The sequence below is a fragment of the Poecilia mexicana genome, unplaced genomic scaffold, assembly GCF_051168715.1.
Source record: "Poecilia mexicana isolate PSO_F unplaced genomic scaffold, ASM5116871v1 scaffold_8, whole genome shotgun sequence".
NCBI lineage: Eukaryota > Metazoa > Chordata > Actinopteri > Cyprinodontiformes > Poeciliidae > Poecilia > Poecilia mexicana.
The window spans coordinates 15,660,749-15,678,754 of NW_028263377.1; the positions used below are offsets into that span (position 1 = coordinate 15,660,749).

Below are 18,006 nucleotides of genomic sequence, written 5' to 3' on the forward strand. Positions count from 1 at the left end.
TTTAAGAATAAAACACTTATAGAATATACCTGAGCATTTTCAATATAAACACATTCATTCTAAACATTTTCCAATTAACATTATGGTAGTTTTGATTATATGTAACTAAGTCATATTACCGCTTGACCTAGGTTAGAGACTCCAAGTAATTAATATAAAACTACAAATTAGACTACTTTAAGTCATGTTTAAATGGTATTCTACTAATTAAATTGCAATTATTGTTGTTAGTATTATGTGTTGTTTGTCCGTAAGTTTTAGTGTTTCTCTGAGGGAGATGACTTGAGATGTCTCCTCGCTGCTGCTCATTTGAGACAGGCCTGTGTGCCTGGTTCCTTTCTGATAACATTATTTTCTGCAGGACTAATTTAAAGCCCTCTAAGATGCTATCCAAAGGAATCTTGCTTAGTCCACTATTTTCACGTCGTAAGATATAACTGTATTAAACACTAAGAATATTTATTTTCCTAAACACCACCTTCCCCCCTTTCCTTCACATCGGTGTCCACTAAATTTTAAATAAACCCAAATAAATTTCTAATAAAGTTGTATATGCACATCAAGCATTATGATGAAAGCCTTAATGCCCCGCTTGTGAAAGTAAATCTGTTGGGCTTCACCTTGACACTCAGACAACAATTGTGCCACTTTGCTGACAGGACATGCTAAACAAACAAAAAGTGCTTTATAACTTCAATTGTGCTCATTTGTTTGGAATTTGTGGGTCCTAAAAACAAACAATTCTAGAAATGATAAGATTCACGTTTTTATTAAATTTTCATCCAATTTCTACATTACAACAGATGATTATATTTTTTTAAATGAAAAAAAACAACAACAAAAAACACAGCAGAACAGGTATAATTAAGAAAGCCCAACTGTTCAAAATATTCATTTATCACACAATTTACAAATGCATATTTTTTGCCAAAAATGTATAAATTGGCATTTATATAATTTATATTAGTTGAACGATATGAAAGATGACAAGAAACTTTAGTTGCTGTGTTAGCAAATAACACATTTATACACATAAATTTCAAACATTATTTATTAACATTCAGAAAAAACACATGGTAACAAAAACAATCTTTTTGTGAGGAATAAAGGTTCTGACCTGTCATTATGAAAATATATTGATATTATTGCTTAGTATTAACCTGCCAACAACTCGCTTAAAATATATGGGAATGCTGGCAGTTTTAAAGAACATATAAATCATGTCTACAACACAGGCGCCAACAAAATCAGTACATCAAATCTGTACAAAGAGGATTTCATGCGGCCAATCAGAGCCACATGTTACATCTTGTGATAAAGCAGAAACAAAGACATACAAATGTCAGAATATTGAGTCATTGCAATGATGCTAAGAGGATAATTCCAGGTCTGAATGTTTTAAATGAAAGAAAATACAAAGTATCATAAATCTTTGCCAACTTATCTGGAAAAAGAGTTCACAGTCGCTGCCATTTCTATGGGATGTGATTTGATTAAAACGTCGTGTCCATTTCAGGATATTTATGTGTCCGTGCTGCTGTTCAGCTCCTCCCAGAGTTTCTGAACCATTCCAAGCTCCGTTGACACATCTAAGGAAGTAACGTTTGTCATTAAATGTTTGATGACAGGAATGTTAGTGACATATTTCCAGTTTTGTCCAAAAATAATTCATATCCTTGACATATTTATATTCAAAAGTATTTTCAATCATCAAAGATGTTTGAATTTAATAGGAAATTAAATACGTATTTCTCAAAAGATTTGACATGAAAATAATTTACTTTGTTTGCTTCAATTTTAGCAAATAACTCCAAGCATTAAATTATTTAAAGTCTTAGTTACTGAATTTTAATAAATATTAATCAAAATATCTATTGGTATTCCACCAAATGACTAGAGTTTTTCACCTGGTTTTTAGACAATTTAATGAGCTCAAATGTTTTGAGGTTGGACGGCCATCTTTAACCTCCTCCACTAGATAAAAGCTAAAACTCTGGTTGGATCACTTCAGTCACCAATTTTGTTTCCAGTCAGAAGAGAAATTTTTAACCTAAAACTGCCAAGAGAGGATCATGTGGTAATTTTACCTGGGATTGTACAGTCTTCAGTCTTGAGGGACAGTTCAATCGATTCCATCATGTCTTTTTCCAGAAGACCCAGGATATCCGCCTAATTTATCATCATAACAATTAGTAAGAATTTATTGATACGAATTTACAAATGCTTATGAATGTTGGAATGCCTCTTTTCAGCAGTCATATAGAAGTAGTTTAGTTTAGATTGAATGTAGCCAAATACAGGAAATCCTGGGAAACAACTCAAAAGACTCTGCAGAAGACTGAACCTCACCATCCAACATGACAACACTCAACATGCAGCCAGAGGTACAGAGGAATGCTCAAAGTCAGTGTGCAGATGTAAATCCAACTGAGAGCCGGTGTCAAGACTTTAAAACTGATATTCACAGACAATTCAATCTGACAGAGTTTGAGGCATTTTCCAAAGAAAATAGACAAAATATTTAATCTCTAGAAAAATAAACTTGGTAGAAAAGTATTCTAAAACATATTATTACCTCAGTATAACCTCAAGGGAATGAATGCAAGAACAATATCCGAAACATAATTTTCCTTCCAATTGACAATGATTCATTTGTGCTAGTCTACAAATAAATGAATCATTCATTCTTAGTGGTTGTAATCTGATAAAATATCACAAAGCTGAATGGATGTGGATGCTTTTAAAAGACATTGTCTGTTAAATGTAATCATGAAATTTTAATGCATAAAATGAAACAAACCATCAGTTTGAGGAGAAGATCCAACATGACATTTTTGGCTTTCTCAAACATGCTGTTCTGGAAATTGTGCACATACGCATGTATTGTTTCCCTTATGTTCTGCAGTGTGTTCTTTCCTCGAAACTCTGCTGCTTCTGCAAAAAAAAGAAAAAAAAGAAGTTAATTAATGTCCAAACAATAACACAAATTAGTAGCATCTATTGTTTTGATGAAAAAACCAGCTATTACTTTCATAGCACTCTTTCATGATTTCCTCAACTGTTGTTGTTAGACTCATGTAGATGACTTTTTTGTTGTCACGAATCATTTTGTTCAGTTTTGTCTTAATCTTTTCCTCCTAAGGAAAAAACAGTCAAGAGTCAAACCCAGAGAGTCAATGAATTGTCATATTACATGATTTAGAGCAGTTGGATTCAGTATAAATGTTTTCTCATACCTCTGTCTTGAGAAAAGTCAGCTGCAGTCCTGCATCCGTGTACTTTGGTTTTAGTTTTTCAGTGTCAAGTGAAAACTTATTGATCACTCCATTGAGTATGTAGTATTGGGCACTTCCATTCTTTCTCTGGGAAAAAAACAGATATTAAAAAGAAATAAGTAAAAAGACAAAAATAGAAACTGGTTAGAACATAGATTCATAAAACTATCAGATTACGTACTGTAGGATATAAGAAGAATTTCAGGGTATTTTTACAAGAACTTTTGGAAGTTTCAACTCCTTCATCAAGACATTTTACAAAGGTGCTGTAGATCTCCCGCATTTCATCTCTGATTCCATCAAGTTGACAGATCAGGTTTGTCTCAAGATCGTCACACACAACTTTATAACAGTCAGCCTAAAAGAAACACACATTATTCATTTAAAACATCATTAACTGAGTCATTTGAAGTTCACTGCATCCTGGTTAGCTAGTTTTAATCAAACATTAGGTCAAGAAACTGGAACAAAGTTCAAATATAGAATTGCTAACAGATCAGTAAGAAGCAAGGATCTTTTAAGACATTGAGGTTACTGTTATTAAAAGCTGCAGTATGAAACTTTTATTAAAAAAAGTTTTATACATATTTCTTAAAACTATTGCCAGATCATCATTACTATATGAGACAGATCTATGAAAAGATCGAGGAGAAATGACTCAACGTTACAGGATTTTACATACTAACTATCCTTAGCATTAATGACAGGCTCTGCTGATGGGGAGAAACTATATCATAACAAATAGCAGGAAGGGTGAGCAGCATGGACACAGGAATGATTAACAGCGCTAAAGCCCTCCTCTTGACTCTGCTTGGTTGTTTCTAGTTGGCTTCTAGTGTGCAGTGGGAGAAGGCAGAGGAGCTAGATGTTTTCACATATTTTCTGTCTCATATTGTACTGTGAACACACAGTGACAGTTTCAACAAATATGTAAAAAAAAATTCTTAAAGTTATATATTGCAGCTTTAATCTGGTCTTTTTTATCAAAAGGGAAGGAATTATAAGAAAAGTATATTCTGAGCCAAGAATATACAGAGGCTGTGTCAAGTAAAACAAAGTTCTGCAAATCTCCGTAACACAAAAAGTGCGTCTTCGTTGGATATTAAAGATAACTGGAAAAATTAAGATTCTTCTTTTCTCAGCCTTACCACTTTTTTCAAGCTGGCCCCTTGAATCAAAGACAGAATCCCTTGAGCTCCAGAAACGTAGTTTAGTGTCACTGAGTGAGAGTCGTTTAGATTTTGCAAAAAATCTTGAAGCTCGGGAATTTCTTTGAAAACACAATAAGGTCATATTAGCATAAAACTGAGGCTGCATTACTGAGGAATCTTCCATTTTAAGTTGTAGCCTACCAGTGTCCTCCGGCTTTAGGTATTTTGGTTTCAGAAACTCTGCAGAGCTCACTGTGAAGACTTTGAAACACTCATTACTAAAATATTTCTGTGGGGAATTGAATTTGTTCATGTTATTTAATTGTTAATTGTAGACGATCACTTTGAAAATCATATAATGTTCAAAGCTCACCTTTATCTTGTTTAGCTTGTTGAATTCTTTGCCCACTGCTTCCTTGGCTCTTAAGTTTCTATTTAGGATTTTGGCCTGAGCATCAGCTGGTGAACTAAAAGAAAACATTCACCAGTGAAAACGTTATGACAGAAATCACGTCATGAAATGTAGCAACCACTACAAATATAAATGAGGCACCTTGAAAAGTATTTGAACTTTTTTTTTTTTAACAAATCAGTTCTGAGTTATTTGCAACATTTCAAAAATGAACTTTAAGTTCCGGTGGACATGAATGCTTGGTGAATAAGTTTTCCTTTTAAAATCATAAATAAAAGTATTAAAAAAAACATTTTCAGCATCCATATATGTAACACACACATTTATTTTACTTACTGGGGACCTTATAGTTACCCTACAGTATCTGTGTGTTCAGCCACATTTTTATTTTAAACTATAAACGTCTGTTCTACTTTCAGTTTACTGAAAACCTGTGACAGTCATTTATCTACAAACATAAATCAGCTAATCACTTTTGGTGGATGTTTAGCTCAATGTTCCTGACAATCATTCCCAAAAGATAACAACTATTGGATCTTTGACCCATCTTCACTGATGTCTGAACTGACTCTTCAAATTTTCCACCTTTAGTGTATCAGCAAACTTACGGATCATGTAAATCTCCTAAAACATCAGACTTGGTGCAGATGAAGTGAATGTATCGACACTCGCCACCATTTCCAAGGAAATTACTGGCACTTTTCAGGATCTCCCAGGATTCTCTATCAGATGCTGCTCGGTTGATTTCAGATACGATCCACACCGTAGAACAGTTTCCAACAATCTGAGGTGACGTTGTTACAACGAGAACGAATGCTTTAAACATATTTCTAAAATCTAAAAGTTGAAAGAGTGAATACCATGGTATGAAGGTACAAATTACCTTTTTCCACATTGAGTCTCGGCTCTTGTTACGGTCTCCATTTCCAGGAAGGTCCACAAGTGTGACATGCTGGAGAAAATTATTTTGGGGTACTTTGACAGTGACACACTTCACAAGAGGCCAGTACCACCTTTTTATATCTTTGTCTTCTCCTTGCTTGGTGTACTTCAACATTTTTGCTGATAGCTGTATAGCCTGATGGAGCAAAGTAAAGCAGTCCATGAAATGAAAGGTGACGCACACAGGTGTGTCTCCACCCTGAAACCAAATGTGTTCTTTGTACTAAGTAGCTAACAAAGAACTGGCAACATTTCAAACATCATTTATCAAGTTTTCCTACAGATTCTCATTTTGATTTGATTTTAAAACATGAGCATGATTCATAGACTATCTCCACTTTTTGTATACCTGTCAGTATACTTTATATGAATGACCCCAAATGTTTCCGACTGGGTCAATTTAGAGGGGCAGGTGACGCCAAAAGTCTATCGTTCAAAACCACAACCTAATACATGACGCCTGGCCAGTTATGATTTGTAGTATTATCTGTCATGGTGTCATGTGCCCGGTGTTTTTGTTTTGAGACCATCCATGTCATGTCCCTCATCTCCCTGATTCCATGCAGCTGTGTCGGTCCCTGATTGCATCCCTTCTTAAGCCTCCCTCAGGAACCTACCCACTGCCAGATTATCGAACGCTCTCAGCAAGTAGTTTCTAGCTCTCTATTCACGCCCTCTGTGTTACTGCCTCGCTCTTGTCCTCTGGATTTGCCCCTTTTGCCTTGCCCTTGTCGGACTGCTGTTTGCCTACCCGGATCTCGACCTAGCCTGTTCTTCTACGCCGCTCACACCTACTCCCTCGGACTCTGCTCTCTACCCCTTTGTGTATGACCTCGGCCCGGCTGACCAAGAACTTGGATCTTACTCTGATGCTACGTTGTGAGTACGCTGCCCTGCATCAGCGCTTCTCCCCCGGCCCCCATGCCCAATCTCCTAGCCTGTACAGCTGTCTAACCAGAGTGGCAGAAGGACATGTTCCTCTGCTACAGTTTCGATGATTTCTCCAGGGAACTTGTACGTGTTTTTGATCCCTGCCCCCCAGAGAGAGAGGCAGCTAGAAGGCTGTGGAGAATCAAACAGGGCAAGAGACGCATTAATGAGTACATCATTGACTTCCACACCCTTTCTGCTGATAGTGATTGGAATGATGAAGCCTTATGTGACGCCTTTTACCTGGGTTTGAGTGATGGCATTAAGGACAAACTCTCTACCGGTGCCCCCCCTAAAGATCTGGCTGATCTGGAATCCTTGGCGTCCCGGATTGACCAGCGGATGCATGAAAGAAGGCTTGAGAAGGCTTCTGAACGACCCTATCCACAGATGGGGGCCCCCTCTAGGCTCGTGATGAGGTCTCAATTTCCCAAACCTTCTTCCTCTCCCCCCCAGGACCAACCTGAGCCTATGCAGATTGGTCGCTCCAGGCTGACACCTGAGGAGAGAGATCGTAGGCTCAAGAAAGGCCTATGTTTCTACTGTGGCAGTGAGGATCATCAACTCTGCCAGTGTCCCTCCAAGAGGTTAGTTCCTGCGGTCAGTAGTGCTCTACTAAGTCAGTGCACTACAACCGCATCTTCATTAATTACCATTAAAGCTGAAATTTCTATGCAGGGTCACTTTTGTTGATTCTGGAGCTGACGCTGAATTTATGGATGCTGAGCTAGCTCGTACTCTCCATTTGAATTTAAAACAAAGTACGCGCAAGTCTGAGGTCCAGGCTATTGATGGTCATGTTTTACACCAGGTCAAGCTGGAGACAGAGCCAGTCCGACTGACCGTGGGAGGGAATCATCAGGAATCCATCTCCTTTCTGATCATCAACTCTCCTAAAATCCCTGTAATTCTTGGTGCCACCTGGTTGAGACTGCACAACCCACAAATAGACTTGGAACAGGGTTTGGTTCTCGGATGGAGCCCTCGTTGTCTTTCCTCCTGTCTTCAAGCTGCCAATCATCCTGGGCCAGTTCTCCAGGGTCTCCCAGTCTTGGACCCAGTACTTTCAGGGATCCCCGAGGACTACCATGACCTCAAAGAGGTCTTCAGTAAACATCATGCTACTTCTCTGCCACCACATCGCCCCTATGATTGTGCCATTAACCTGCTTCCTGGCACCTCTCCTCCCAAGGGTCGTCTCTATCCGCTGTCTGTCCCAGAGGATCGAGCCATGCGCGACTACATTGGGGAGGCCCTCCAGGCAGGACTCATTCGTCCTTCATCTTCCCCTGCCGGCGCAGGGTTTTTCTTTGTAGGAAAGAAGGATGGTTCACTTCGTCCTTGTATTGACTATAGAGGACTCAATGATATCACCATCAAGAATCGTTATCCCCTCCCACTCACAAACACTGCATTTGAATGCATCCAAGGTTCTACCATCTTCACAAAGTTGGATCTGAGGAATGCGTACCATCTGGTGCGCATTCGGGAGGGGGACGAGTGGAAGACGGCCTTCAACACCCATACTGGGCACTATGAATACTTAGTGATGCCTTTTGGTTTGACTAATGCACCCGCAGTCTTTCAGGCCCTTGTGAATGATGTTCTTAGAGACATGATTGGCCTCTTTGTTTTTGTTTACCTTGATGATATCCTTGTTTTCTCTAAGGATCTTCCCTCACATATCACCCATGCTCGTTCTGTGCTTCTTCGTCTTTTGCAGAATAAATTGTTTGTCAAACCTGAGAAATGTGAATTCCATGTGTCTCAGACTACCTTCTTAGGGTTTCTGGTCTCCCCCAACCAGCTATCCATGGAGGACCGCAAGGTTTCCGCTGTTCTAAACTGGCCAACTCCGCAAGACCGTAAGCAGCTCCAAAGGTTTCTAGGTTTTGCTAACTTTTATCGGCGTTTCATTCGCAACTACAGTACTATTACCTCACCACTTCATGCCCTAACCTCTTCCAAGTCTTGTTTTCAGTGGAATCCTAAAGCGGAGGAAGCTTTTCGAAGACTCAAACACCTGTTCTCTTCTGCACCTGTTCTCCATTCTCCAGACCTGAGTCGTCAATTCATTGTGGAGGTTGATGCCTCTGAGTCTGGGGTCGGCGCAATCCTCAGCCAGAGGTATGAGGATGGTAAGATTCATCCTTGCGCCTTCTTTTCCAGAGGCCTCTCCTCTGCTGAGCGCAACTACGACGTAGGGGACCGGGAATTACTGGCCGTTAAACTGGCATTGGAGGAATGGAGACATTGGCTAGAGGGAGCTAAGGAACCCTTCCTAGTGTGGACTGACCATAAGAACCTCCAATACCTCAAGACTGCCAAAAGACTCAACACCAGGCAAGCCAGGTGGGCCCTTTTCTTCTCTCGCTTTGTGTTCTCTTTGTCCTACAAGCCAGGCTCCAAGAATGTGAAGCCTGATGTGTTGTCCAGGATTTATGAAACCTTGAGTGAACCTTTGACTTCTGGAGATTTTATTCTTCCAAAGGCTGTTCGACTGGCAGTAACTCTACTAGAAGTCGAGAACCGGGTCCGGGAGGCTAACCAACAACAACGGGTCCCTCCAGGCTGTCCTCCCCGCCGTCTATTCGTCCCTGACCACCTTATAGCTGAGGTACTCAAGCTTTGCCATGTATCTAAGTTGTTTTGTCACCCTGGTGTTGCCAGAACCCTAAAGGTGGTCCAGGCATGCTTCTGGTGGAGGAACATGGCCAAGGACGTCAAGGAGTTTGTCTCTGCCTGCCGGGTCTGCTCCCAGGCTAAGCCGTCTCGCCGACCCCCTGCTGGGCTTCTTCACCCTCTACCCATTCCCCACTGGCCTTGGTCTCATATTTCATTGGACTTCATCACTGGCTTACCCACCTCCGACAGGTACACCACCATACTCACTATAGTCGATCGATTCTCCAAAATGACTCACCTGGTTCCCCTAGTGAAGTTGCCCTCCTCCAAGGAGTTGAGTGTGATCTTCGCCAGGGAGGTGTTCCGTCTTCATGGGCTTTCTGTAGACATCGTCTCCGACCGTGGTCCTCAATTTGTCTCACGTTTCTGGAGGGAGTTTTGTGGACAGCTTGGAATCAAGGTGAGCCTTTCCTCTGGTTTCCATCCACAAACTGATGGCCAGACTGAACATCTCAACCAAGAGGTGGAGATCAAGCTTCGCATGCTCTGTGAACAGGACCCTACCAAGTGGGCACAGAATCTGCCTTGGGTGGAGCATGCTATCAATTCTCTCCCCTCCAGTGCCACTGGGCTGTCTCCCTTCCATACTGTTTATGGTTTCCAACCACCCATTTTCTCCTTGCAGGAGCGGTCTGCCATGGTTCCCTCTGCCCATGCCTCAGCCAGGAGGTGCCTTAAGGTATGGAGAAAGGCCCACAGGGCACTCTTAACTACTTCTGCCATGTATTCTAGATTTGTCAACCGACACAGGATCCCGGCCCCTGCTTATCTGGTTGGACAAAAGGTATGGCTGTCAACCAAGGACCTTCCGCTTCGGATGGTGAACAGGAAGCTGGCTCCACGTTTCGTCGGACCGTTTCCTATCTCCAAGGTGGTTAACCCGGTGGCTGTCCGTCTTCGGCTACCTGCTTCCCTGAGGGTCCATCCCACCTTCCATGTCTCACGGATCAACCCTGTCTCCATTTCCCGATTCGTGCCCTCCTCCAGACCCCCTCCTCCCGCCCGATTCTTCGCTGGGGGGCCTGTCTACACAGTGAGGCGTCTTCTCAGGTCCAGACGATGGGGTCGTGCCATCCATTACCTGGTGGATTGGGAGGGTTATGGGCCAGAGGAGCGCTCGTGGGTTCCGTCCCGCCACATTGTGGACAAGGCCCTCATCAGGGATTTCCACCGTGTTCACCCCGACCAGCCTGGTGGTCCTTCAGGAGCAGGACCTTGAGGAGAGGGTACTGTCATGGTGTCATGTGTTTTTGTTTTGAGACCATCCATGTCATGTCCCTCATCTCCCTGATTCCCTGCAGCTGTGTCGCTCCCTGATTGCGTCCCTTCTCAAGCCTCCCTCAGGAACATACCCACTCCCAGATTATCGAACGCTCTCAGCAAGTAGTTTCTAGCTCTCTATTCACGCCCTCTGTGTTACTGCCTCGCTCTTGTCCTCTGGATTTGCCCCTTTTGCCTTGCCCTTGTCGGACTGCTGTTTGCCTACCCGGATCTCGACCTAGCCTGCTCTTCTACGCCGCTCACGCCTACTCCCTCGGACTCTGCACTCTACCCCTTTGTGTATGACCTCGGCCCGGCTGACCAAGAACTTGGATCTTACTCTGATGCTACGTTGTGAGTACGCTGCCCTGCATCAGCGCTTCTCCCCCGGCCCCCATGCCCAATCTCCTAGCCTGCACAGCTGTCTAACCAGTGTGCCGCTCTTAGCTTACGCTAATAAAGATCCAAAGTTTTCTGCTCACTCCTGTCTCGTGGCTGATTTCGGGTCCTCCTAGTGTGCTCTTACAGTTATCACCATCTTTCCAGACCTAAAAATCACATCTCACCGATTCACAAGTTAAAATCTTCTTTGTGGACTGAAGAAACTCTGGAATCTCTCTGAAGTATCTGTTATCCATGAGCTGTTGTGATGATTTTTGTTTCCATTCCTCTCCATAAATTGCTGTAAGCTTCTCAATAAGGTCATGATAGTCATCGTTCTCTTCATCATCGTCATGGTTGTCCTGCTCTTCGTCATCCTCAAGAAAGCAATCTACGGTCCCCAACTCATCTTCCCACTCCTGAAAAGGAAATATTGTGTTTGGTTTTAAGTGTGTAACCCTGCAATACTCCAGGTTATAATATGAACAAACAGCTTGATGGTTGTGTTCACCTCTTTGTTGATGAACTCGATCTCTGCTTCATAATTCGAGTTGAGACCGTTCGCCTCCACTTTGATCATGACCGAGGTACATGCATCTACATCTCCAGATGGCAAAAGTTTCTTCACACCAATGACTGCATTAATCAATGAGGTCTTTCCAGCTCCAGTTTTACCAAAAACACCAACCAGCTCCCTTTTGTCTGTTTCCAAATCTCTAATTTTGGTCCTGTTGAAAATTAAGAAAAAATTAAATTACTTCCACCTGTACACAGAATTATCTAAAAACTTAACCCAGGCTGTGTCATAATGGTACACCTTTGTAGATCACATCGCCATAGTTTGCCCGTATTCCTGAAGACCTAGAAGCACCAGTACCATGAACTTTATACTATGAAATCACCATCCACCAGACTTCATTTCACATCAATTACTCTTCACAAACACTGCCATCATGATATGAACACATTTTGTTTCATGAATTTCTGTGGAATTACCAGAGAAGCCAAATGATGACAAGAGGTACGAATTTTTTGTGACAAATTGTGTCTTTAATTAAAACAAAATTAAACAGACCAAAACTCAGAAAAGAGAGAAAAACAACCACATAAACAGGGAAAATTTGAGCTCAAACTTGTAATTATTTGTAAGGCATGACGGAAAAATAGAAAATTATACTTACATCAGGAATTCATTAAGATCTGTGGTCTCTTTATTTTGTAGCTTATCATGAACATGTGTCATTATGCTTTTCACATCATTCAGTATCATTGATTCTGTTAGTGAAAACAATATAAAGGCTTAGCAACAACATTGGTTCATTTTATTGCTACTCTCACTTCTTCAATATTTTACCAAGTAAGTTCAAACTACACATAATTTTATCAAAATAGATTTTATTTATTGTAGTACACTGACAAAATATTCTATGCTTACCTAAAAATGCATCATATTTCTACATCAACATTATTTTGACACCATTGATCAAAACATATCAATACCTGTGAAGTGAGATCTTTTACGCTGTAGCTTTGGTTTCTTTATGCTAGATTCTTCCTGAAGGTCAAGTTTTCGCTTTTCTTTTTACAAAAAAAAAAAAAAAGATTAGTTGGGTCTCTCAAAAACAATGAAAAATATGAGACATAGATTAAGACATTATATTTCCCACCTGTATTACTGGTGGAGGGTAAAATCTGAGGATGCACACAAAAATTACTTTTTTAGATTTTGTATATTTAAATAAAATATGTTTACTAGCTTTTTGGCTGGATATTTTATTTGACTAGCATCAATAAAAGGTGTCATTACTCTTACATAAAGTCAGCTGTCACAGGGGTAATATACTTTAAAAAAGAGGACCAATATGTCTAGGAAGGATTAAGTTACTTCAGAAGGCAAGTGCCTGTCCTAGATTTATTCAGGGGTGTCAGAGTAAGGAGGCCCACATACAAATACAAGAGATAATTTTCAGATTTTTGTTTGTAAAAAAAAAAAAAGAAAGAAGAAGAAATAGAAAAGTAGAAACCAGAGTAGTCCTACACTTACCTTTGTCAAATCAATTGGATCTTCATTCTGCTCTTGGCACTAAGGTAAAATAATTATTTTTGTTAGGCAAACACAGTTTTAGAAAAAATGGTGCTGTTTTTTTCACATTCTTATTGTTTGCTGTTTGGTCTGTTGTCTTTTACTGCACAAACACACACACACACACACACACACACACACACCCACGCACACACACACACACACACACACAGTTTTAAAAATTATCCTGCTCAGTTGCACATATGATAACAAGATGTTATTTTTGATGACTGCGCAGTATTTTATGTGGTAAATTTGTCTTTACTGTGCATTATATTCTTAAATTTGTTTTTAAATATTTGTATACTATTTATCTTTATGTGAACCAACATGCCTCAATTTCCTGTCAGTTTGCTGCTGTTACACCTGCTGAACTCCCTACTTCAGGAAAATGAAGGGTATTCCTAATCTAGTCTAAGATCATTTAATATTGATAGTTAATGGATGTAATATTTGACATTTATTGTGAGAAGAGGTTTGCCTTACTGGTTTAGGACAAATTTCTTTGTCACTATTACTGTTTTCTTCTTCCTAAAATGAAAATAAAATGTTACATATACAATGTGTTTAAATCTATAGACGTGGTACTAAATGATTAATAATGTATGGCATTACCTTTAACTGCTTGAGTCTTTTCTTGAACCAAGCTCTCGGTCCCACTTTTGTAATCAGCTTGTCAATATCCTCATCCTCAAGACAATAAAGGCTCTCTGTGTCAACCCCTTGATCTGTAATCAAATGAGACTCTGTTAACCACAACCTTAGAAATATAATTTTAAAGAGAGGCAAAAATATATTTCATGCAAGAGAGGAAATGTTATAAGCAATGTTATTTATGAATAAGAGACCATTTTTTCCATTAAGTGATTGTATGAGAAAACTGATTTTATAAAATAAGGATAGAGCTTTTGTATTTTCAGTAAATCGTGTTTTTATGATGGTAAAAGTTGATGGCTTACTACAGAAAGAAAAGGCAGAGGGACACTAATAAATTATGCTACTTTTTCTCCCCTGTACCTATAGTCTATTTTGTAACATCACAAGCCTGAAAATGACTTTAACTGGCACATTAGTTTGTTTAATTTCTCCTCAAACTTTTCACAAAAGTCATGCTTCATATTTACTCTCTGACAGCACTGAGCAGCTCCCAGTGCCAGGCTGCGGCACCCTAAGTGGGTGAAGGAAAGATACCGTATCTTTCCTTCCAGCCGCCGTCAGACTGCACAACACCCGTTGCTCTCAGTAGTTCACTACTCTCCACTACAAGCAATAAACCTGGAATTAATTAATTTATTTATTTATATTTCATACAATACTGTTTCAGTATTTCTATATTCACTTGTATTTTTTTTATATATATAGATTTTTATATTGGTTATGCTCTGTCCTCTGTAACAATGTAACTTTCCCCACTGTGGGATTAATAAAGGAATATCTCATCTTATCTTAAATCTAGGTATTTTTACATAATGCTGCCCTTGTGTAAACATTTATACTATGAAAGTAAAATTTGGCCCTCAAGAGCTGACTTTTTTAATTAAAACCATTCAAATGTTCAGTAGATTTTACAGTGCCATCTAATGGAGAAACAAAGGTTAGACCAGGGGTGTCAAACTCATTTTGGTTTAGGGGCCGCATACAGCTTAATCTGACCTGCAGGGGGCCACACAAGTAAACTCATTGCAAGATTAAATAGAACCAATAAAAGTGGACTTGTTGTTGATTTTTATATTAAACAAATTTCACTTTTACAAAATATATTATGAACAATCTCAGTTTTTAAGAAAGGTATCTGCAATTTCAACAATACTTTTACTCAGTTAAGCATTTATTTAAGTGCATTATGCATAAGAACTGATCTCAGTGATTGTACAATGTTGCAAAACATTTATTCACAGTTTTTGGAACTTAAAAACACTGTCCTGCATCACAAAATACAACAGACAAAAATTAAGAAAAGTTTTAAAATCAATTTTCAACATCTGGGAAGCAATTTGAACAAATTATCTGGCTTCACACATTTGAAATCTTAAGTGTCAGCTGTTTTAAACAGACATTTGGTTAAGTACATTTGTTGATGCCTAAAATGCATACATATAGAAAAACTTGCATACATAACATGTATGTATGTTAGCATACACGAGAAATATGAGGTTGCCAGGGCCAAAATAAAAAGCTGGTAAAGCATAGAATCGAACTTGTTTACAGAACCTGAAGCTCAGTGCTGCCATCTGCTGTTAGTTCCGCTGCAGTGTTGCATCTTGTTGTGTGCTCTGAATAAAACACAGCGCCCCTCGTGGACAGTATAGGAACTGCAGATTTTCAATTAAACGAAGTATTGTATATGTTTTTTCATGAATAATGATAATGCATTTAGCCCCTGGGCCGGACTAAATCGTTCGGCGGGCCGGTTCCGGCCCGCGGGCCATACGTTCGACACCCCTGGCTTAGACCCTTTAAAACACATTAAGGAGAAGTTTGACAACAAAACTCTATTGTTTGAACAAAAATTTATGCGCATTCACTTGCTCAACAACAGATGTGATTGGTTTTAAAATTATGTCCAGTCAGGAGAACAAATTGGTTTTATTATTACTATAGCTAAAGTTATGTTGGTAAACCAAATACAATGAACAAAAGAGCTTTCCTCATTAGTAGTCAGGATTTGTCATACTTTACCTTGAAATATTTCAATATACTCGCTGAGACCCCACTGGTTTAGTTTGTCACATACAAAGGTATCCATTTCCAAGAACCGAAACTGAAAGTGAAAATATCTGATCGTTAGGAAGAACGTTTACTACGCAGGATTACAGTTATTATTACATTTTCCCGGTAAACTGGTGCTGATAAATAAATGCAGATAGAATAAACGTTTTAAGAGCTCAAAATAGCACATTTGAAATGCTCACCTGTTTCTGAAGGTAATGCAAAGAAGTCACGCAGGAAGGGAGGAGAAGAAAATTGCAAAAATACAGAGGGAAAAAAATCCAGGAAAATTGCGTGAAAAAAATTCAAAACTGACCTTTTGAAGAAGATAACATGAAATGTTGCACGTTTTCTCACAGAGAGACAGATTACTGACAGAGCAAAGAAAACATTGAAGTGGGTGTGGTCTGAAGGAAAACTCATGGGGGCGATCAGGGGAGAAAAGCGGCTGAATGTAAAATGGCAGAAGCAGTCATTAGAAAACATTTTACAAATAAAGAAAAGATGCAAAGACCCTGGCAGGTATGCTTTTAGTTAAAACATTGCACATCTCTTTAAATGTCTTGGTACCGCTTTAAAACTTGTTACATATCTCAGTTAAAGGGGCAGGATGTGAAATCAACTTTTTTTAAAAATAATGTTATTTCCTCTTTAAAAACATAACTGGAGTGTTGCTTTGATTCGTTTACCAGCGTTGCACTGAGAAGTAGCTGATATAACGAGCTCAGCAGATGCGCAGTTTCACCAGGTGTTTGCTTATTGCGTCGGCTTGTTTGGGATCTGGGAGGAGGAGTGACGGCGGGGGTTGGGCTGCTCTAACTTGGAAACCGAGCTACAGTTTCAAAATAAAGAAATTGAAGAATACAGAATACGTGATTTAAAAACAAAAACAAATGGAATCAAAGATAACTATATAACAAATACGGTAAGAACCTATTGGAGAATTGAAAGGTGGCTAAACTCTTAAATATAAATAAGCATGGAGACGTAGTTCTTGCTGTTAGGCCATAGAGCTGGAGATTTATTACATTACCACGGATTCCTCATTACACTTTCATCAGTTCAATACTCAAAAATCTTCCAAAGTCTCAACAAAAAATCTCCACGTATTCTTAACATCACCCTTTTTATACACTCCCATTTTTACTGGTGTAAGTTGTAAAGTTTCGACCAATGATTTATGTAAGGATTCTGTCATGCCTTATACTAAGTATGTGTTGGACAACCTTTAAAAATATTGGAGACCTCACGAACTCAGCATCTGCTCCATTTCAGAATTGCTGAATAGACCAATTTATCTCAGATTGTTGTTCTTATCTATCCAACAGCCATCCTTTCCAAGTAATTTTTTGGTTCCATTTGCGAAGGAAAGGAGTCAGGTCAGTTTGACCTAGAGAGAAGCCACGATCCAGATCAGTGCAGTAATTTTAAATTGACAGGAAGCCTGCTACGCAAAGTGGTTCAGAACTTCTGCATCCTCTTTAGATCAAAGTGCAGATTTTAAGAATAAAACACTTATAGAATATACCTGAGCATTTTCAATATAAACACATTCATTCTAAACATTTTCCAATTAACATTATGCTAGTTTTGATTATATGTAACTAAGTGATATTACCGCTTGACCTAGGTTAGAGACTCCAAGTAATTAATATAAAACTACAAATTAGTTAAGTCATGTTTAAATGGTATTCTACTAATTAAATTGCAATTATTGTTGTTAGTATTATGTGTTGTTTGTCCGTAAGTTTTAGTGTTTCTCTGATGGAGATGACTTGAGATGTCTCCTCGCTGCTGCTCATTTGAGACAGGCCTGTGTGCCTGGTTCCTTCCTGATAACATTATTTTCTGCAGGACTAATTTAAAGCCCTCTAAGATGCTATCCAAAGGAATCTTGCTTAGTCCACTATTTTCACGTCGTAAGATATAACTGTATTAAACACTAAGAATATTTATTTTCCTCAACACCACCTTCTCCCCATTCCTTCACATCGGTGTCCACTAAATTTTAAATAAACCCAAATAAATTTCTAATAAAGTTGTATATGCACATCAAGCATTATGATGAAAGCCTTAATGCCCCGCTTGTGAAAGTAAATCTGTTGGGCTTCACCTTGACACTCAGACAACAATTGTGCCACTTTGCTGACAGGACATGCTAAACAAACAAAAAGTGCT

General features: G+C 39.3%; 1 protein-coding gene across 1 annotated transcript; it reads right to left on the bottom strand.

Annotated features, from left to right (window-relative positions):
- Positions 1-753: 753 nt before the first annotated feature.
- On the bottom strand, positions 754-16,429 carry LOC148158029 (nuclear GTPase SLIP-GC-like). The gene is made up of 21 exons (XM_088008348.1): positions 16,032-16,429; positions 15,799-15,880; positions 13,735-13,847; positions 13,606-13,650; positions 13,081-13,119; positions 12,704-12,728; positions 12,537-12,614; positions 12,218-12,311; positions 11,548-11,764; positions 11,222-11,455; positions 5,722-5,916; positions 5,447-5,622; positions 4,800-4,893; positions 4,628-4,715; positions 4,424-4,545; positions 3,457-3,633; positions 3,237-3,362; positions 3,029-3,137; positions 2,801-2,934; positions 2,088-2,169; positions 754-1,589 (listed from the first exon to the last, which is right to left on the bottom strand). The coding sequence occupies exons 2-21, from the start codon at positions 15,863-15,865 to the stop codon at positions 1,522-1,524; spliced, it is 2,283 nt and encodes a 760-aa protein (XP_087864474.1). The 5' UTR covers positions 15,866-15,880; positions 16,032-16,429; the 3' UTR covers positions 754-1,521.
- Between the last annotated feature and the right edge of the window lie 1,577 nt (positions 16,430-18,006).

What these genes read in the sequence shown, in the direction of transcription:
- LOC148158029 (XM_088008348.1), bottom strand. Translation starts at nt 15,865, where the DNA reads ATGGATACCTTTGTATGTGACAAACTAAACCAGTGGGGTCTCAGCGAG. An exon ending in AAGAAATTTGTCCTAAACCA is followed by an intron (nt 13,120 to 13,605) that starts GTAAGGCAAACC and finishes ATTTTACCTTAG; the next exon opens with TGCCAAGAGCAGAATGAAGA. An exon ending in TCGAGTTCATCAACAAAGAG is followed by an intron (nt 11,456 to 11,547) that starts GTGAACACAACC and finishes TTTCCTTTTCAG; the next exon opens with GAGTGGGAAGATGAGTTGGG.